General features: G+C 35.5%; 1 protein-coding gene across 3 annotated transcripts in view; it reads right to left on the bottom strand.

Moving 5' to 3' along the window:
* The window catches only part of PRKG1 (protein kinase cGMP-dependent 1), a 1,360,211-nt gene that overhangs the window by 87,829 nt on the left and 1,249,202 nt on the right, over window positions 1–23,180 (bottom strand). For all 3 annotated transcript variants that reach the window (XM_053692228.1, XM_053692227.1, XM_053692229.1), the window contains one exon: window positions 18,020–18,094. In XM_053692228.1, coding sequence (XP_053548203.1) covers window positions 18,020–18,094 — 75 coding nt within the window. The remainder of the gene's footprint in view (window positions 1–18,019; window positions 18,095–23,180) is intronic.

Here is a 23,180-nt window from a genome sequence, read left to right as displayed (position 1 = left end):
TTCATCCACCAATGAACCTGAGTCATCCACCAGTGAACCCAAGTCATCCTCCAATGAGCCTGAGTCATCAGCCAGTGAGTCTGTGAAATCCACAAATAAGCCTGAGCCATCCACCTCAGGCATAATTTCATTTTATGCAAATTCTCCAACTGCTTCTCTAAGTTCAACATCTGCTGTTGTTGCTGTTGATAATAGTGATGATGTACCACAGAAATACATCTCTTAAATGTTGCAGGTTGTTAAAGGACCACTAAACACAGTAGAACTGCATAATCAGTAAATTCATAATAAAAAGACAATACAAAAGCAAAGTAGATTTTTTTTCTGACAATTTTTAAAGTTAGTTCTATTTTTTCATCTCACTGTACCATATGACAGCCATCAGCCAATCACAGAATGCATATACGTATAGTCTGTGAATCTTGCACATGCTCAATAGGAGCTGGTGCCTCAGAAAGTGTACAAATAAACAAAATGTGCACATTTAGATAATAGAAGTGAATTAGAAAATTGCTAAAAATTGTGTGCTCTATCTAAATCATCAAAGCTTAATTTTGACTTGACTGTCCCTTTAAATGTTCTAAGTTTTGCACTAAACACAGTTAAAAAAAAAGTTATAAATACAGTAATAAATGCTGTACTAAACAATACAGTACAGGTTGTCATGTACAGTAACGTGGTGTGTGCTTATGTCTTGTAGACATGTGCAATTCATTTCGGATCGATTTGGAAATTTGGAAATTCGGAAAATTCGGAGATTCGGATCGATCCGAATTTCCGGATTAAAATACTGCCAAATTTACTGAATAAATCCAAATTAGTTCGGATTTAATCGGTAAATTTGGATGGCCATGGATTACACTAGTATTGTACAGAACATTAGGTTATATCACTCTGCTATGGGTTACACCTAATATACAGTACATAATACTAGTCTAATACACAACATACATACCGAAATTCCGAATTTCCGAACCGAATCCAGCCGACATTTTTTGAATCCGAAATGAATTAATTCGAAGTTTTCCGAATTCGAATCGATCCGAAACTAAACAAATTTTTCGATCATGCACATATCTAATGTCTTGTTTCCAAAAAATCTTTAATTCGACTATATCAAGACAATAAAAATATTTTATTCTCACAAACTTTTTTTAACACTGAATGCAATACTGTATATAGCTGTAGGTAACAACACACTGCACTCACATTTTCTTCAGTAAATTTCTACCAGTTTCTCCTAACCCTGTGATTCTTATAGGCTGTGTTATTTTTACTTTGCTATTTCATATATTACAGGAAGACATACATTACGTTATAGCAGAAATCGCTTTATACAGGAAGTTTTCATCTATAAAAGGCACAAGTGATCTGAAAGCTGGGTGTGCACCATGGGGAAATTCTGTCCCTAATGGTGGTGGGGGCAATCAGATGTGGACCCTTAACCCACTGTGCCCATAGGGGCTGATATTTACATTGGAGGTTTGCTATACAAATCCTTCATGCAGAAGAGAATTACCTAGGAGTTTGTGGTTTGGCCATTAGTATGAATGGGGTCAGGCTCAAATATTACTAGAAGGTTCCCTTGTGTGTAAAGAAAACATGTTAAAACAGCGCTATTTCATATACATGTTATTTAGTTTAAAGGGATACTAAACCCACATTTTTTTCTTTTATGATTCAGATGGAGAAGGCAATTTTAAGCAACTTTCTAATTTACTCCTTTTATCAATTTTTCTTCGAATGTAAGCTTAGGAACCGGCCCATTTTTTGGTTCAACAGCAGGGTTGGGCTTGCTGATTGGTGACTAAATGTAGCCACTAATAAGTTAGCGCTATCCAGGGTGCTGAACCAAAAATGGGCCGGCTCCTTATCTTAGATTCCTGCTTTCAAATAAAGATAGTAAGAGAGCAAAGAAAAATTGATAATAGGAGTAAATTAGAAAGTTGCTTAAAATTGCATGCTCTATCTGAATCGTGAAAGGAAAAAATCTGGGTTTAGTGTTTAATGTCAATTAGTTTTTTATTATCCCTAATACACAGTATTACATACCGCTATAGAAAAAATGATCTTATGTTAGGAAGCGGCTCTAATAAAAAATGCATATTACAGGAATGTCTTGGACTGGCAAGTTCTCTTTGGCCTGAGGGCAGACGTCCAATGTCTAGCTAGCTATAAAGGGTGTGGTTTATTAACCCACTGCATGCCAGAGAGAGAGAGACTTGCATCACATTGCACTGCAATCTGCAGCAGTCTTGTATTGCAAATAAAAAGTGAGCAGTTTTGCAGTATATGTAAGATCATTTACAAACAATATAAAGTTAAAGAGTTTTTTTTATAAATTGGCTGCCCAATAAAATATATGTAAAAAAAATCCTGGACCCTGAAAGCGACATTAAATACATATTTATTTTGTGTAAATCTTGTGCTTTGGCCCATACTTCCTAAAGAGGCCAAAAAGCTAAATCTCTAAACAGGGTTTTAAAATTTAAGTCCTAAAGTCCCATCTGAGATCTGATTTGTACAGGCTGCAAAGCCACAGGTCTGATAGGTGCACAGAAGTCATATTGAATAAAGGACACCTGATGCCTAAAATAGTAGAGACAGCCGTAAGTGACAGTTTGAGTCAGCTAATGTCCTCTAATACAGCAATGTAGTGACCATATCTTATGGTCATCTCTATAAAGCTGTGTGCTGTCCCTTCCCATTGTATCCCCTTAAACATGACTACAGGAGTTGTACAATCTTGTTTTAAATATTTTATGACCCCTAAAGGAAAAATAAAAATGATAACTAATCACCCTTGAGACTCACAATCTCAGTTTACTGTAACTGTAACCCCTCCAATCCCACAGCTAAATTAACTCTATCTGGGGCACACCTGAGACCACCCACCACAATTAACTCTTAACCGAAACCCCAAGATCCTCTGTCCAAAAAACCCTAACCATAGTCAACCCTTAGCTCACCAATTGCAAATACCCCTAACTGCAGTAACATTTAGTACAAGGTCCCTAAAATTTATTCCCTCCTTAAAATATATATCCCCAGCGTACACCCCCCACATGTGAATCCAACTTCACTCTAATTCCTAAGCTCCCCAAGTCCATTAGTCAAATTAAACTCTGATTAATTTTTTTTTTACAAATAATAAATTGAAACTAAATAAAACTGCTTACAAATATTTTATTATTCTCTTTTTCTCAGAACAGGAATAAAAGGTTCCTCCAACCACAGCCTGACAGTCGGGCTCTATTTATAAGAGAAAACTGGATATGGCTGAGCTAAAGTTCAACTCACTCATTATTCTAAGGGTCAGTGAGTGCTGAGTATATTAGGCTATAATGTAAATATTTGCATCATTTTAATTGGCACCTAGTGCTTGCTGAATTATACTGTTGTCTAGCATTGGCCCTTGAGCACAATCATTTCAGAACTCTTTTGCTATAGAAATATAAACAGACACTGAATCACTATCACTTTCTATTATAGCAGCAATCAACTTGTACAAAACAAAATATATTTGGCTACACAATAAAACTAAAATACTAACTAGGAAAATATTTACAACCTCGATACATAATGAAATTTGAACATATGACAAAGAATGCATTCAAACAGCAAATGAGTTAAACAGTTATGCATAGAGACCCTGGCACTGCAATAAATCATATTCATGCTACATATTAAAAAGGCTAAAAAGCTAATAATTGGTATTATGTCAGTGCTTGTGATATAAAATGTATAGCATGCGAGATGGAACATTAAAAGGCACACTGGTGCTTTAGATTGGAATGACCAGCACAAATAATAGGCTGAAGTTCTCCTGTGTTTATAAATGTAGACATTTTAAGTACTAGACACTTTGTTTCTCCGCCTTTTGTGGGAACTCAAAAGCTAAATATTATTAACCCCTTAAGGACCGAGAATTTCAGACTAAAACTTCGCTACAGTGGATCATGTCCGCCAAACATTGATAAATCAGCCCCTGTGTCTCTACATTGCAATAGTGGCCCGTATAGAAAATATTTTGGAGCTACCTGTCACTAACCCGACTGTTTCTCCCATTTTGAGCACCAGGTGGTGTAAAGTACAACTTGTATACTGAATTCCTGATATCAAAGGTGCTGTCAAAATGAAAGTATTTAAACATTCCTTGAAATTATTCTTGTTAAAAAAACAAAAACATACAAATAATAATTTAATCTCCTTTAAAAAAACACATATACATGCAAGTATAAACAAATTAGGGTTGCCACTTGTCCGTGAATGACCCAAATAGTTTGGGTTTCCATTTATGTGTCTGGGTTTGAAGCTGAGTCAGACCACGCAAATGTCCGGGTTTGGTGGGAAACAGCCACAGACAAAAAATATGACATTGTGCATTTGCAACATATTGCACACGCCTATAGTTATTTCTCTCTTGCGTGTCTGTGTGTCTTTATGTGGGAGTGTGTCTGTATGACTGTTTTTGTGTGTGAGAGTGTGTGTGTCTTTGTGCTTGTCAGTGTGTGTGAGTCTGTGTGTGAAAGAGTGCATGTATTTGTGTGTTTGAGAGAGAGAATGTGTGTGAGTTAGTGTGTGTTAGTGTGTGTGTGAGAGAGAGAGTGTGTGTGAGAGTACGTTTGTGCGTGTGTGTGTGTTAGTGTTCAAAAAGTAAATTTATGCTTACCTGATAAATTGATTTCTTCTATGATACGAGTCCACGGATTCATCCTTTACTTGTGGGATATTATCCTCCTGCTAACAGGAAGTGGCAAAGAGCACCACAGCAGAGCTGTCTATATAGCTCCACCCTTGACCCCACCCCCCAGTTATTCGACCGAAGGTATAGGAAGAAAAAGGAGAAACTAAAAGGTGCAGAGGTTACTGAAGTTTTAAATCAAAAAATATAATCTGTCTTAAATTGACAGGGCGGGCCGTGGACTCGTCGTATCATAGATTAAATCAATTTATCAGGTAAGCATAAATTTACTTTTCTTCTATAAGATACGACGAGTCCACTGATTCATCCATTACTTGTGGGATACAATACCAAAGCTACAGGACACGGATGAACGGGAGGGACAAGACAGATGCCTAAACAGAAGGTACCACTGCTTGAAGAACTTTTCTCCCAAAAACAGCCTCCGAAGAAGCAAAAGTATCAAATTTGGAAAATTTGGAAAAAGTATGAAGTGAAGACCAAGTCGCAGCCTTACAAATCTGTTCAACAGAAGCATCATTTTTAAAAGCCCATGTGGAAGCCACCGCTCTAGTAGAGTGAGCTGTAATCCTTTCAGGAGGCTGCTGTCCAGCAGTCTTGTATGCCAAACGGATGATATTTTTCAGCCAAAAAGAAAGAGAGGTAGCCGTAGCTTTTTGACCTCTACGTTTTCCAGAATAGACAACAAACAGAGAAGATGTTTGACGGAAATCTTTGGTTGCTTGCAAGTAAAACTTCAAAGCACGAACCACGTCCAAGTTGTGTAACAGACGCTCCATCTTAGAAGAAGGATTAGGACACAGAGAAGGAACAACAATTTCCTGATTAATATTCTTATTAGTAACAACCTTAGGAAGGAATCCAGGTTTGGCACGCAAAACCACCTCATCAGAATGGAAAACAAGATAAGGCGAGACATTTTATCACTTCTTTCACTTTACCCTTCCTATTACTTAGAGTAGGCAAAGAGAATGACTGGGGGGTGGAGTCAAGGGAGGGGCTATATAGACAGCCCTGCTGTGGTGCTCTTTGCCACTTCCTGTTAGCAGGATGATAATATCCCAGAAGTAAAGGATGAATCCGTGGACTCATTGTATCTTATAGAAGAAATAGAGAGTATGTGTGTGTGTGAGTGTGCAAGATAGAGAGTGTGTAAGAGTGTGAATATTTATGTGCAAGTTTGTGTTTTGTGCTATTATACGTACATAGTGTGTACACAGCAAAACCAATTTGCACGGCGCAAGAGCGTTCAGGTTGGGCCTGAACTATAGATGGCATCCCTAACACAAATACATATATATTTACATTTATAATAAGGAGAAATGCCCCCCCCCCCCCATTTCACACATAGTGAAACTGTTGCCTAGTGCAGTCTAATTGAGTCATTAAAAAATGTTGAATAAAGCCAATTAGGTGTTGTCATGAGAAAGTTATAACACTATTAAATGAAATGCATACTGGTGATTTACTATATAACTTCAAGTTCTATTATTGAGATAATTGCTCTTGTATAGGTAAAAAAACAAGAGTATTTAGAACATTAAATGCACGGATCATAGCAACAGCTGGAATATTCAATACAAAGTATTAGGTGCATTAAATCACTTCCTGTTAGTTTCAAAATCCAAATGAGAATCTTTTTTTCTTTTTTCATACATAAGAAAAGAAATAAATAAATAAAAAATATATATATATATAAATATATATATATACCTCCCAACTGTCCCTATTTGAGAGGGACAGTACCTGATTCTGAGCTATGTCACTCTTTACAGAATTTCCCTTAGCCCCACCCACAGACCACCTAGAAACACCCACAATCTGTTAGGACACACCCACCGAACCACCCAGAACCACCCACAATCCCACCCACTAAGTACGTATGATCCCTCCCCTCCAACACATCCCCACCCACAAAATGGTGATAAGCTCCTTCCAATTTTCTGTGTCCCCCAGAAAGCACTCTCAGGTGTTCATTATAAACACTTAGGTATCCATAAAAAAAGTTGACGTTTTTAGCTTTCAGGAAAGCCTTTAGCAAGACAACACAGGATCCACAGTAACCAACTTATTAATATAAAACTAAAAGTTATTGTATCCGCACTCACTGGATTCTTCAAACACTTCTTTATTGAAAAGTATGTGACATTTCAGGACAGCGGTTTCTTCCTTTTATATATATATATATATATACGGCATTTTGTTATAGTTATTATTCCCTGTAAGTTTTATTTGTTTAGATGCATGCCTGACAGTTGGTAAAATGTCATTCTGAGTTTGCCTCTCACCCTGAGATATTCTACAAGGAACAGTAAACAAATTAATATCTTTTACTGAAAGGACATTAAACACGTCTTGCTTTTGTGTAAAAATTGCATTTGTTTCACGCTCCCTATTGAACCAAAAAGCAAATACTACAAATCACATAGCTTGTTTAGGCGATTTGCAGCATTTTAAAACTGTAAGTTACAAATTTAGAATTTTTTCTTACCTATTTAGAAATTTCAAGTGTGGGAAAAGCACATTGTTAACTAGACCTATACATTCAGCATTTAGTTCTTTACGGAGCCTCTTTCTTTGAAAGTGCAACACACTAAGATCTGTGCAAATCCTGATCTTAGTTCATTGCACTTTTACAAGAAGAAATGAGGCTCTGAATGCTGTGAGTGGCTGCCTTTTTCCACATTCGGCAACTAACGAAACTGCGGAACGCACATGCCCATTTTTACACAAATACAAGAGGTATATAATGTACATTAAGTATTTGCCAATCAGAAGATGGCATATATGTGTATGATCCAATCACTGGCCATATCCATATAATGAGGCCTATTTAACAAAGGTCTGTCGGACCTGATCCGCACTCCGACAGACCTCGCTGAATGCGGAGAGCAATACGCTCTTTGTATTCAGCATTGCACCAGCAGCTCTTGTGAGCTGCTAATGCAACTCCGCCCCCAGCAGACTCGCGGCCAATCAGCTGCCAGCAGGGGGGTGTCAATCAACCCGATCGTACTCATCAGAGCAGGCGGACAGAGTTATGGAGAAACAGTCTTTAGACCTTCTTCACAACTGCTGTTTCTGGCGAGTCTGAAGATTCGTCAGAAACACGGGCCCTCAAGCTCCATTCGGAGCTTGATAAATGGGCCTCATGGAGTAGGAAGGGGGTAACTTTGACTTTGTATTTACCCTTTTGAAGATAGTAAAAGAAAGGAATTTGTGTTTATATATATATATATATATATATATATATATATATATATATATATATATATACACACACACACATACATACACACATGCATACATACAATATATATTTTATATGTAAATAGGAAAATCCCAAAGCCCTGTGTCACCCTTTTGTATCTCAGTTTGTTTGAAAGCTAGCATGTTTCGCTGTAGGTTAGGACGGCACCCAAGGGAAAAAAAGAGACCTGATGCAGTCCTGGGACTATCACCATTTGGCCAAATGCTGTAACTAAATCTTCCATTTTGCTTCTATTTTTAACTGCATAGATAGATAGATAGATAGATAGATAGATAGATAGATAGATAGATAGATAGATAGATAGATAGATATAGATAGACAGACAGATAGCCGTTCTCTGTATGTGTATCTATATAATACAGTATACAGTACATTTGTGCTTTGTATTCATACTGGAAGTGTCTCTAGAAAACCAGAAGAGGGCAGCAATTGCTAAGTCTTTTATGTCTAGTTCAAGTACTGTTTGTTTATCATTTAAATTGTCTGTTATACAGCATAGTCCTGATTTATGTGTTTAGTTACCTTTATATAGGTCATATAGCCACTATCAGCTTTCATTCAGTAATCTTAGCTAATTGCAGCATCGTTCATACTTGAGAAAGATAGACAGAGAGCACCCAGCTTATGGTGAGAGACATACTACAGCAAGTTACATTTTACTAATAACTGTGTTCATTCTTTTGGGCAGTGATTTCACTGGATATTGTTACTAAAAGGTCTGTGCCTTAAACCCTGTCCTGTTATAAAACCTTGCCACTCCTTAAATGGAGATTAAAGGGACAGTAAGTACTTTGTAACTAAACTCAACATTTAATTCTAAGGGGCAGATTCAACAATGTCTGGCGGACATGATACGCTGCAATATATCAAGTACACGAGACGTCGCTGAATGCGGACAGCATACGCTGTCAGCATTCAGCATTGCACAAGCAGTTCTAGTGAACTGCTTGTGCAATGCCGCCCCCTGCATAGCAGGGGGTGTCAATCAACCTGATCGGGTTGATTGCTGTACGCCGCTCAGAGGGCGGCGGATCCAATTAAGGAGCAGCGGTCTTAAGACCGCTGTTTTTTAACTGATGTTTCCGGCGCGAAAACAAGGCGAGTTGACCCCATTCGGGGCATAGTAAATTTGCCCCTAAGTCTTTAATTAAAAGGATACTAAACCCAATTTTTTTCTTTCATGATTCAGACAGAGCATGCAATTTTAAGCAACTTTCTAATTTACTCCTATTATGAATCTTTCTTCGTTCTTTTGCTATCTTTATTTAAAAAGCAGGAACGTAAAGCTTATGAGCCAGTCCATTTTAAGTTCAGCAGCCTGGATAGAGCTTGCTTATTGGTGACTACATTAAGCCAATCAATAAGCCAGTGTAATTGAGGTTCTGAACCAAAAATGGGCTGGTTCTTAAGCTTTACATTTCTGCTTTTTAAATAAAGATAGCAAGAGAACAAAAATAAATTGATAATAGGAGTAAATTATAAAGTTGCTTAAAATTGCATGCGCTATCTGAATCATGAAATAAAAAAAAATGGATATAGGGTCCCTTTAAGGGGAAAAAAACAAAAACATTGCAATATACTGAACATTCATTATTTATTGCACCTTCAGTTGCTATAAAATACCTCTGAAAATTGTGCTTATTACACTCACTCCAGAGAGCCAATGTCGCCATTATACCTTAGTATGGTGAAATGTATCTGGGCCTTCAACATTCTTTAAAGTGATTGGTTAGCTCAGAGTACAAGCTCATTTACAGCTGAACCTAATTGGCCACAGCCAAGGAGATTAGAAATATAAATTCCACCAGGCTTTTCACAGATAATTCCCTGGACTGCTCTTGATTTGAAAAACTTTATAATTGTGCAAAAAAAATAGCAGGGTTTAAATGAATGTAAAACATAAAATCCAAATATTTTCTTTCATGATTTAGATAGAGAATAACATCTTAAACATCTTTCCTATTCAGTTTTAGTATCTAATTTCCTTTATTCTCTTTGTATCCTTTGTTCAAGAAGCACCAATGCACATGGATGAGCCAATAACATAAAGCATATATGTGCAGCAACCAATCAGCAGTTATGGAGCATACCTAGGTATTCTTTCCAACAAAGGATACCAAGAGAATGAAACAAATTAGATATAACAAGTAAATTAGAATGTTGTTTAAAATTTAATGCTCTACCTAATCACAAAAAAACATCTGTGTGTTTTTTTTTCTCTCTAATGGTAGTATGTTCAGAGTCCCTTGACCTGTGAATAATTCCTTATTGTTGTGTAAACTGCTGATTACATCTTAGTTTATCAACCTGCAGTACACATAATTCTGGAAGTAGTCTGAATATTGGCACTGGGTACTCCAGGGCAATCCACATTATAACTATTCTTAATGCACAGTAAACCACTTGAGATTTGTATATACAATGTTTAGTAATATATAATGAAACAACTTTGTGATGTTTTTCCTTATTTTGCCCCCCTTTCATGCAAATTTAGCTCTGAAAATGTAGCATTTTTCCAAATTTCCGGACTTGAAATAGGTCCTGCTGACTATTGAAATTTTCTTTACTTATACATAATTAAAAATCTCAAAGTTTTACTGTTTCAAATACTGCTTACTAAACCATCTCAGTAACTTAATTGGTGGTGAATAAAGATTACACTGAAATGACTTGACTGGGTTGATTGCCAACTCTGCTCTTTTAGGATTGGTTCAACAAGAGCAAAGGGGAGGAGTTTAAAAATATGGGCAGCAAATGCTGCCTGCAAATTGCGATCCTGTGTGGACAGGTTCACTGCCTGTGAATCTTGTCCATCCGGAAAATGATAAATCTTATCCAAAGAGTAGTACAGTATAATCAAGTATGCCACAGTAATATTAGCCAGTTAACCTGCAATGAAAATGATGCTATAAGCATGGATAAACCACAATTAATTTTACTTCTCTCCTTATATCCAGAGATATAAGATTTTATATAATGGGCCATTATAGTTGACAAAATACTTGCTCTAATAATTAGAGCATGTAATTTTCCGACTATCGGTCCTGGTCTTATGTGTATTTAGCTCTCGCAAAGGGTTTAAACACACAGTAGATGTTCTGCTCAGGACCCGCAATGCACAAGAACTGCTGGTGCAATGATAAATGCCAAGAGCGCATGCTGTCGGCATTTATCGATGTGCAGCGGACATGATCCGCAATATCGGATCATGTCCGCTCGCACCTTCTTAAATAGGCCCCAAGGTGTATGTTTTCTATATAAAGAATTTTTATTATTCTTTCATATTAAGAACTTGCTGCTTTGCATTTAGAAAAACTGGATTTAAAGTAAATTCTTGAAAACAGAAAAATATCTCAAAGTCTGAGGCCTATGTATTTTCTTTGGTTCAAAGATCTCAAAGCAAATTATGCACGACTGCATCTTTTCTGCTCATTTGAGAGTTTTAAATCAATAAAATTCATGTGTTTCACTTGAGCTACTTAGAAAAAAATGTATTTCTGAAGGAGAACTGGCTGAAAAAATAAAAAACACAATTACATCACAAAAGTTAAAAAGGCGCATTAAACTTATAGCAGACATTAACATCAATGCACTGTGTCACAGTCAAGTTTTAAAATCATTTAACTTTCATTTTGTTAGCTCAGTAAGGAACAGGTGTAAATGAGCATGTGGTCTGAACTAACCAATCAATGTCTAGAACATTGCAGGTTCAGGGACATTTTATCATATTAAAAGGGACATTAAGCACTAAATAAACGGTAGCTAAAACGAAGCATTCAAAGAAAAAATTAGTCAGAGAATAGCATGTGGATGTATTTTTTACATTTTCATTAGCTGTTTAATTATTGAGAAAATAAGTGTAAAGTTTTAGTGTCTATAAAACACTGGGAGCAGCCATGTTGTAACTTAGGTTACCTTTGCTGATGTGGCCAATTAGATACAGTTATAAATAGGTCACTAGAGTGTGCAGCCAATGACTGTGTGGAATATAACAGTGGTTTGCACTTCCATTTCTAACAGGAAATGAAAAGCTCACAATTTCAGAATGGAATTGAAGTAAAAGAGGACAAAATAAATAATGAAAGTGTATTGCAGACATCTTTTTATCTATGCAATTTATAATTTTATATTACCATCTCAAAGTGTTTAATGTCCCTTTAAGTAAAACAGAGACCCTCTGACATTTTGAAATGCATTTTTTAGCAAAAGCAGGTAAAATAAATGTTGTTTTATTTCCTTAATTAAACAAATAAATTAAATGTTGAGTTTAAAACACTTAACTTTATTGTTAGTCTACTTATCTTTTCTAAATAGGTATTAAATCATCTTGTAATAAATCCTTTATTTTATATATTTTATATATATATATATATATATATATATATATATATATATATATATATATATATATATATATATATATATACAGTATCTCACAAAAGTCAGTACACCCCTCACATTTTTGTAAATATGTTTTATATAAATATATATCTTTCACGTAACAACACTGAAGAAATTACACTTTGCTACAATGTAAAGTAGTGAGTGTACAGCCTGTTTAACAGTGTAAATTTGCTGTCCCCTTAAAATAACTCAACACACAGCCATTAATGTCTAAACCGTTGGCAACAAAAGTGAGTACATCCCAAAGTGTCAATATTTTGTGTGGCCACCATTATTTCTAGCACTGCCTTAACCCTCTTGGGCATGGAGTTCACCAGAGCTTCACAGGTTGCCACTGGAGTCCTCTTCCACTCCTCCATGATGACATCACAGAGCTGGTGAATGTTAGAGACCTTGCACTCCCCACCTTCCGTTTAAGGATACCCCACAGATGCTCAATAGGATTTAGGTCTGGAGACATGCTTGGCCAGTCCATCACCTTTACCCTCAGCTTCTTTAGCAAGGCAATGGTCGTCTTGGAGGTGTGTTTGGGGTCGTTATCATGTTGGATTACTGCCCTGCGGCCCAATCTCCGAAGGGAGGGGGTCATGCTCTGCTTAAGTATGTCACAGTACATGTTGGCATTCATGGTTCCCTCAATGAACTGTAGCTCCCCAGTGCCGGCAGCACTCATGCAGGCCCAGACCATGACACTCCCACCACCATGCTTGACTGTAGGCAAGACACACACAGAAAATAAATGACAGTGGCGCTAACACCCTCTTTAAATATAATAAAAACACTAATGTCAATTCTTACAACCACATGTATAATTTCTAAAAAATAGATAAAAACCTGTATACAATTATATGATATTTAAAAGACTATAAAAATTAAAAATAGAACAAATGGAATAACAAAAACGTTTTACCACTTTCCAAAGAAATGTCAGTCCATAAACCACTAGAGTCCTCTGCTGCTTGTTAACCAAATGGATCCTTCACACCAAATGAAGTAGGGCAAAAAACTTGAATTCTGAAAGAAAAAAGCGCAAAGAGAGACTCAAGTGCAATAAATAACACAGACGCTGCTGCTCTTAAAAAAATGCACTTACAATGTTTATTAATAATAAAGCAGGTATAAAACAGTTTTCTCCTTCAAGGTAATTAATCCAAATACTCAGCTGCTCCGGTCTGTTTTCACAGCCTTACAATGTCCGCTCCCTTCTGATGTCCACCGGAACTTTCAGTGTAGGGGAAATCCTTGTTGATGGGGCTACGGTAGCCCTGAGAGTCCAAAAAGCAGAGTGTTCTATTCTTAGAACTACGGCTCCTCTGCAGATCCAAAATTCAGTCCTGTGGTACCTCTACGCGTTTCTTCTGCTATCGTGCAGACTTTCTCAAGAGGATGAAGAGTCTAATGCTGAGTGGATTCAATATCCATCCCAATAAAAACCCTCATAGTAAATCCTATTGGTTGAAATTTCCTCTGTGTAATATGGGTAAGAAATGCTCACTGGGTCCTAGAGACCAAGTTATAAAATGCTACGTTCCTTTTGCACATAACAAATAATGTGTACAGTTAATTACAACACATCTATAGTTAATAAAAGCAAAAGACAAGGGACAATTATTTTGCACAAAAAATTATAACAATAATACAAAACTCCTACCACTAGGTAAAATTTAATAAAGCAAAAAATATATTAAAAGTTGATACAACGTGTGTTAATGCATATACTAAAAATCCCTGCAAACTAAACAATATTCATCTATGTATACTTAATATCTACACATCCAAAATTAGTATATGTTGCAATCCCAAAAAACAAATAATTAACCCAACAAATGTAACAACAATACTCTGATCCTACAACTAGGTTTAATTCGATGAAGCAAATATAATTAAAAATTAAAACAAGATATATTTATGCGCATATCCTTGCAGCTTAAGCAAGATTCATCTCTATATATGATGAGCATTCACAATCTGGAAAACACATTTTTATTCTCTATGTATATATATGTGTATACCTTTCCTACTAAAAAGGAGTGATTTAATCCTAAGTATCCAAGTTGATCTGGAGTATAGAGGGATGGATCTACAAAAATGTGTTTAGAAAATTTGATAGTATGTACACTGTCATCTCTATTTAGGTATCATCCAATTAATTCTATACAATTATTAAAGGTTGTTTAAAATTTATTTAAAAGTTGTTTAAAATGGAAGGGAAAAGAGGAGGAAATAATTATTATATAAACAAGAATTATTAAAGGAACCTTAAGAATATCTAAAAAATGTCAGATTTTTTTATATATTAATTACATAAAAGCTGCTATGTCAATGTCTATGTTTAATCCTTTTGGATGTAAACTATTGAGCTTTTGGATCCAAAAAGTTTCTTGTTTTCTTAGGCTCATCAACCTATTGCTACAACTCTTAGGTACCTAAGAGTTGTAGCAATAGGTTGATGAGCCTAAGAAAACAAGAAACTTTTTGGATCCAAAAGCTCAATAGTTTACATCCAAAAGGATTAAACATAGACATTGACATAGCAGCTTTTATGTAATTAATATATAAAAAAATCTGACATTTTTTAGATATTCTTAAGGTTCCTTTAATAATTCTTGTTTATATAATAATTATTTCCTCCTCTTTTCCCTTCCATTTTAAACAACTTTTAAATAAATTTTAAACAACCTTTAATAATTGTATAGAATTAATTGGATGATACCTAAATAGAGATGACAGTGTACATACTATCAAATTTTCTAAACACATTTTTGTAGATCCATCCCTCTATACTCCAGATCAACTTGGATACTTAGGATTAAATCACTCCTTTTTAGTAGGAAAGGTATACACATATATATACATAGAGAATAAAAATGTGTTTTCCAGATTGTGAATGCTCATCATATATAGAGATGAATCTTGCTTAAGCTGCAAGGATATGCGCATAAATATATCTTGTTTTAATTTTTAATTATATTTGCTTCATCGAATTAAACCTAGTTGTAGGATCAGAGTATTGTTGTTACATTTGTTGGGTTAATTATTTGTTTTTTGGGATTGCAACATATACTAATTTTGGATGTGTAGATATTAAGTATACATAGATGAATATTGTTTAGTTTGCAGGGATTTTTAGTATATGCATTAACACACGTTGTATCAACTTTTAATATATTTTTTGCTTTATTAAATTTTACCTAGTGGTAGGAGTTTTGTATTATTGTTATAATTTTTTGTGCAAAATAATTGTCCCTTGTCTTTTGCTTTTATTAACTATAGATGTGTTGTAATTAACTGTACACATTATTTGTTATGTGCAAAAGGAACGTAGCATTTTATAACTTGGTCTCTAGGACCCAGTGAGCATTTCTTACCCATATTACACAGAGGAAATTTCAACCAATAGGATTTACTATGAGGGTTTTTATTGGGATGGATATTGAATCCACTCAGCATTAGACTCTTCATCCTCTTGAGAAAGTCTGCACGATAGCAGAAGAAACGCGTAGAGGTACCACAGGACTGAATTTTGGATCTGCAGAGGAGCCGTAGTTCTAAGAATAGAACACTCTGCTTTTTGGACTCTCAGGGCTACCGTAGCCCCATCAACAAGGATTTCCCCTACACTGAAAGTTCCGGTGGACATCAGAAGGGAGCGGACATTGTAAGGCTGTGAAAACAGACCGGAGCAGCTGAGTATTTGGATTAATTACCTTGAAGGAGAAAACTGTTTTATACCTGCTTTATTATTAATAAACATTGTAAGTGCATTTTTTTAAGAGCAGCAGCGTCTGTGTTATTTATTGCACTTGAGTCTCTCTGTAGGCAAGACACACTTGTCTTTGTACTTCTCACCTGGTTGCCGCCACACAAGCTTGACACCATCTGAACCAAATAAGTTTATCTTGGTCTCATTGGACCACAGGACATGGTTCCAGTAATCCATGTCCTTAGTCTGCTTGCCTTCCGCAAACTGTTGCAGGCTTTCTTGTGCATCATCTTTAGAAGAGGCTTCCTTTTGGGACGACAGCCATGCAGACCAATTTGATGCAATGTGTGGCGTATGGTCTAAGCACTGACAGGCTGACCCCCCACCCCTTCAACCTCTGCAGCAATGCTGGCAGCACTCATATGTCTATTTACCAAAGACAACCTCTGGATATGACACTGAGCATGTGCACTCAACTTCTTTGGTCGACCGTGGGGAGGCCCGTTCTGAGTGGAACCTTTCCTGTAAAACCGCTGTATGGTCTTGCCCATCATGCTGCAGCTCAGTTTCAGGGTCTTGACAATCTTGTTATAGCCTAGGACATCTTTATGTAGAGCAACAATTCTTTTTTTCAAATCCTCAGTGAGTTCTTTGCCAGGAGGTGCCATGTTGAACTTCCAGTGACCAGTGTGAGAGAGTGTGAGAGCGATAACACCAAAGTTAACACACCTGCTCCCCATTCACACCTGAGACCTTGTAACACTAACGAGTCACATGACACCGGGGAGGTAAAATGGCTAATTGGGCCCAATTTGGACATTTCCACTTAGGGGTGTACTCACTTTTGTTGCCAACGGGTTTAGACATTAATGGCTGTGTGTTGAGTTGTTTTGAGGGGACAGCAAATTTACACTGTTATACAGGCTGTACACTCACTACTTTACATTGTAGCAAAGTGTCATTTCTTCAGTGTTGTCACATGAAAAGATATAAAAAAATATTTACAAACATTTGAGGGGTGTACTCACTTTTGTGAGATACTGTGTGTGTGTGTATATATATATATATATATATATATATATATATATATATACTGTATATATGTGTGTGTGTAGTGTACACATATATGCACACCTGCAAACGCACACATATGCACAGATTATATATAAAGATATGCAAACATACACACACATACACATTACACACATACATACACATGCGCATGCACACATGCATACATATACACACACACAAACATAAACATGCACTCATGCATTCTTAACTGCAAACGCAAACATTTATGCACACATTACACAATTAAAAACACATGCACACATGCATACGCAAATGCAAGCACACATTACACAGTCATATATATACACATATATACACATGTACACACACACATTACACTCATACATACACATGCACACACACACAAGCATACTTGTTAGTTATTAAGACATTAATGACATTTTGAAGAGTGATTAAATTACGGAGGGAAAGTTTGTTTTGATTCTACGGTTAATTTTTCGACAAATTAACCAGCATATGGATATAAGTTTACTTTCTTTCTTTTTTTTCCCTCCATTTAACAGTATGTTCAATCGGTGATGATGATACCCTTGTCTTCATAAAGATGAGTTTATTTTAATGATATATACAGTATATATATATATATATATATATATATATATATATATATACACACCTATACATACTGTATATATATATATCCCTTTTATTTTTTATTTTCCTATTTATAAATTAGATGGAAAGATTACATCCTGTCATAAACAGCTGTAAAAATTTAAAATAATAACATAATTACGGATATTCTTCTAAGCATCAATTAAAATATAATAACATATCTACATACCCATTACAGAAAATGACCCTGCACACACACAAAAAAGAGCTAATTCCTATTACTTACTTTGCTTTAGCCTCTGCGTCCTCATAAGCCTTGTTAGAAACATCATCTAAGCCTCCAATCAAGTGTTTAAAAGAGCTGCAGGGAAAAAAAAAAAAAAAAAAAAAAAAATATTGTAATTTTCAGTTAACCATTCAAAACTATTGGTACCAGATTTATCAAACATAATATTATTAAGAAGTTCAATCTTTTGGAAACTATATATATATTATTTTGTGTATATATTTTTGGTGTTAATTTTGTAGAATACTCTAGACAGGCATTAATTTTCAGTGATTTTTTTACATTCGTGAGAAATAAGATGAATGAGCTGTCCCTTTAAAGAGGCACTGAATAAGCAAATGCATGTGAGAAAAACTTTGTTGGTTAATTCATGTGGTTAATAAAACTGCTACTCCATAGTAGAAAAAGTTTTTTTCTGCAGCTGGGAAAGGCATTAAATTTACACTTTTTGATAACACAATAATTCCCTTACTAGTTGATTGATTCCTGTATCAGCCAATAGGTACGTGAGCTTTTTATGTCTCCTTGGCCATTCCTGACATCATTAGGGGAATGGCTGAAACTACCTCATTAATGTATATTACACAAAATAAAATCGTTTTATTATTTTATCTATGCGCATACTAATTTCGATAAATGCAGTCATTTAATAATTCAATAAAGTGAAAATATATGCTTATAATCCAATTATAAATATTTCCCCCTAATTTGTAAAGATTTTTTTTTATCCAGCTTTTTTTATTTGTTTATTTTTCACAATAAAAGGAAATCAAAACATGTTAAACATACATTATTAAAAACTATCTCCTACTTTGATAGTTCTTCCTTTCAGACTAATAATACAAATTATAATTCAAAAGGAAAGAAAATAAAGAGAAAAAAAAACATATATTATCCCACTAGCTTTCTCCAGCAATAAGTGGAGGAAGAGAGAAAAAAAAATACATATAAATTATCTCACTAGCTTTTTCCAGCAATAAGTTAGAAGAAAGGAAAAATAAAACACCGTCTGTAGATTACTTTCCAGAGAGCAGCCTTCTAACTAATAAAAATGGCGTAAATAAATAACAGGTATTAAAGTAGATCTTTCCCACTTAAACAAAAACATTTCTATGAAAAGGAATTTTTTTGTCAGTTTAAATGAAAGTGTTTTACAATGTATTAAGAGCCAGAGTACAAGTGGAGCGATATTTAACGCTCCCGTGTTAAATGTTAAAGGGACATAATACTCATATGCTAAATCACTTGAAACTGATGCAGTATAACTGTAAAAAGCTGACAGGAAAATATCACTATGTAAAAAAGGAAGATATTTTACCTCACAATTTCCTCAGCTGAGCAGAGTAAGTTCTGTGTAAAAAGTTATAATTCAGCTGCTGCTCAGCTGCAGGTAAAAAAAAAAAAAATGAAGAAATGAACAGCAGCCAATCAGCATCAACAGTGCTGAGATCATGAACTCTTTTACTGTGATCTCATGAGATTTCACTTAACTCTCATGAGATTTCATAGTAAACTTTCTTACACTGAATAGGGAAAAAAGATGAGTGTGCACAAATGTCCCAGGACAGACATACTGATTTGTTGCATAGAAATCCTTTACAATGGGATGTGAATACTGAGGAACTTTTGAGGTAAAATATCTTTCTTTTTTACATAGAGATGTTCAGGTGATATTTTCTAGTCAGCTTTTTACAGCTATGCTGCATCACTTTCAAGTGTTTAAACATTTGGGTATTATGGCCCTTTAACTGTGCTAAAAGTAAGCTTTTTGCGTGTGTTGGGTTGTGCTCGTATTATAGGGGAGATTTATTAATGGTCGAGCGGACATGATTCGTTGCAGCCAATCATGTCTGCTCGACCTCGGTAAATGCCGACAGCATAAGCTGTTGGCATTTATCATTGCACAAGCAATTCTGCTAGCAGGGGCCGTAAATCATCCTGATCGGATCGGATAAGGATGATTTCAGTCCGCCACCTAAAAAGTGGTGGAGAAGTTAAGGAGCAGCAGTCTTAAGACCGTTGCTTCTTAACTTCCGTTTCAGGCGGACCTGAAACGATGGGGCTTTGATGCAACATCCGCTGCTTAATAAATTGACCCCTAGTAAACTATTTTTTTTGCACGATAACCTGACGATCGCAAAAAAAAGCTGAACTTAGAATAGAAAAAAAAGTGGAAAAATCTAACACCCTACTAACGTGCAAACAAAAATGTATATTCTCATGTGTGCTAACTCAACATGAAAATATCAATATTTCTCATTCCAATGTTCTTCACATAGCAGAATATATTGATAATATTTCTACCTATATCTGATGGTATTTTGGTACAATATATATTTTACAATTAATAATGCAGATGTGTTTTGTTGAATGAGTTTATGTTTTTTCTTTTTACTGATTCTTCCCTTTCCCCTAACTAAATGCCCATTTTCTAACCAATCACAACGCTGTAAATATGGATGTGGTATAAATGTGCATTGCGGCTGACAACGCTGCAGAAGCAGAAAGTGTTGAGGGATTTTGTCCCCTCTTTCCCTTCCTTAAGATGGCTTAGGACTGATTGTGCTCGGTTGACATATTGGGGTATATTTAACAAGGGCCCAATGGCTCTTGTTCAGCTTGTTTCCGTGCGAGCCTTCAGGCTTGCTGGAAATAGCAGTTATGAAGCAGCGGTCTAAAGACTGCTGCTCCATAACTTGTCCACTGCCTCTAAGGCTGCGGTCTTCAATCCACCCGATCTGCTGTCGGCATTCAGCGATGTCTGTCGGACATGATACGCTACAGCGTATCATGTCGGACAGACATTGGTAAATCTACCCCATTGTATTAAACAGGTTTATTAAAGAAGACTCTTAAATTTAATTTTATACATACACATCTCCATATCAGTCCCTCCTGCCATACACTGACCTTACATCTGTACTGTTTGAGGCCTTTTTATGCATATTTTCAAAACTTGCTGACAATAGTAATAGGGGCTGGACTGTACTGTGAAGTCAGGATCAGACTGATATGCTTCAGGAAAGTTCTTCTCTGTGAAAGGCACATATTGAGCAAAATGAGGCTGCTTCTTGGGTGGTAACTAGCCATAGAACAAGCTATTATGCTATTGTTCATTTCCAGGTGGAGCGCTTCTCTCTTTTTATTTATGCAAATTATGACATTTTGGGAAGTCTCCCTAAGTGTGATGCGGGAATCCAGACGTGGACCCGTTGCTCAGTGTGCCTAGAGGGATATGGCTGCACCTCACTGACGAGCCCCACAATAGGCCGAAACGTACGTCTGGGGTTTTGCTGTTTCTCTCGTTCAGAGAAGGATTGCCTGGTATTTCGGGGCTGGACTGTATTGTGAAGTCAGGATCAGACTGATATGCTTCAGGAAAGTTCTTCTCTGTGAAAAGCACATGTTGAGCAAAAAGAGGCTGCTTCTTGGGTGGTAACTAGCCATAGAACAAGCTATTATGCTATTGTTCATTTCCAGGTTGAGCGCTTCTCTCTTTTTATTTAATATTAAAGGGACACTGTACCCAAAATTTTTCTTTCGTGATTCAGATTGAGCATGAAATTTTAAGCAACTTTCTAATTTACTCCTATTATCAAATCTTCTTCATTCTCTTGGTATCTTTATTTGAAATGCAAGAATGTAAGTTTAGATGCCGGCCCATTTTTGGTGAACAACCTGGGTTGTCCTTGCTGATTGGTGGATAAATTCATCCACCAATAAAAAACTGCTGTCCAGAGTACTGAAACAAAAAAAAAGCTTAGATGCCTTCTTTTTCAAATAATGATAGCAAGAGAATGAAGAAAAATTGATAATAGGAGTAAATTAGAAAGTTGCTTAAAATTGCATGCTCTTTCTGAATTACAAAATATTTTTTTTGGGTACAGTGTCCCTTTAAGTATTTACCCATAAACTACTAGATATGCAAAACAAATGTCCTCTTGTTAAATAGATTTATTTCAAAAAAATAAGTAGCAGATTAAATCATCAGATGTGTTTTTAAATAAACAGTTGAACAATGGTCAAAGACTATAGGCTCAGTAGGGTGGGTTTTATTTTGTCTTTTGATTGCCATTTTCATTATACAGTATAAAATGGAGCATATTCATAAATTTGTGCCCGGGCCTTTCTTGGCAGTACCAATAATATGTTGATTAGTCCCAAACCAATTTAGAGGAATTGGTTCACAAATAGGGCCAGAAAATCAGTGTTTTTATTTATCATTTTTGCAAATGAGATATAAAAATATTTTTTTTTTCTTTGTTAAGCATTTGAATTGCTCTAATTTATTGCATTAAATTGATCCATCAAAAATTATAATCGTTATTTGCTTTCAAACATTGGTAATTCAAATTTCTGAAATAAAATTGACAGAGGTTAATTTTTAGCATTATTTTAAAGTGTAATTAAGGATAAAAATCAGGAAATATAAATCAACTGAATTTGCATATGAAGAAAGCAAGTTATATTTAATCAAAATTATAAACAAAGATCTGGTATTTAAATTGTGTAACGTGCTATGAATAACAATATTTTAGCTGCAAGCATCAAAGATATATATTTTTTTTTATTTAATGGGTGTTCGCAGATATTTTTTCCAGTGGGAGAAAGGCTAAAAAATGTTCCAACCATAATCATAAAATAAAAACAATATGTAGTAACATTTTTAAACCTAAATTAATATCTAGCAATTTAAATAATTTACATTTTTCATCAAGCATGTGACAGCTAGAGGAACAGATGACCCATATGGAGACTTACTGCTTGATTTGATTGGCTAAAATTCTAGTGCATAATATTTTTATATTATAGCATAATATTTTCTTATGAATTCATGATATAGATAAGCAATTAAGCATTGTTTGTTTATATATATTGTGGTAGTGATGGCCAAATTCTTAAGAAAAGGGGGCAGCCATAAAGCAGACATCCTCAAACTTGGCCCTTCAGAGGTTTGGGAACTACATTTCCCATGATGCTCAGCCAGCTGATATGCTGGCTGAGCATCATGGGAAGTGTAGTTCCAAAACCTCTGGAGGGCCAAGTTTGAGGATTTCTTTCCTATAAAGGGATATAAAACAGTCTGTTTCATTGTTGTAATAAAAAGCACTAAGCAGTGGCTTATACTTTATAGAAATCATTGCAATAGGAAGTATTCATC

The sequence above is a fragment of the Bombina bombina genome, chromosome 9, assembly GCF_027579735.1.
Source record: "Bombina bombina isolate aBomBom1 chromosome 9, aBomBom1.pri, whole genome shotgun sequence".
NCBI classification, from domain to species: Eukaryota; Metazoa; Chordata; class Amphibia; order Anura; family Bombinatoridae; genus Bombina; species Bombina bombina.
This window is presented reverse-complemented; position numbering and strand designations above follow the sequence as displayed.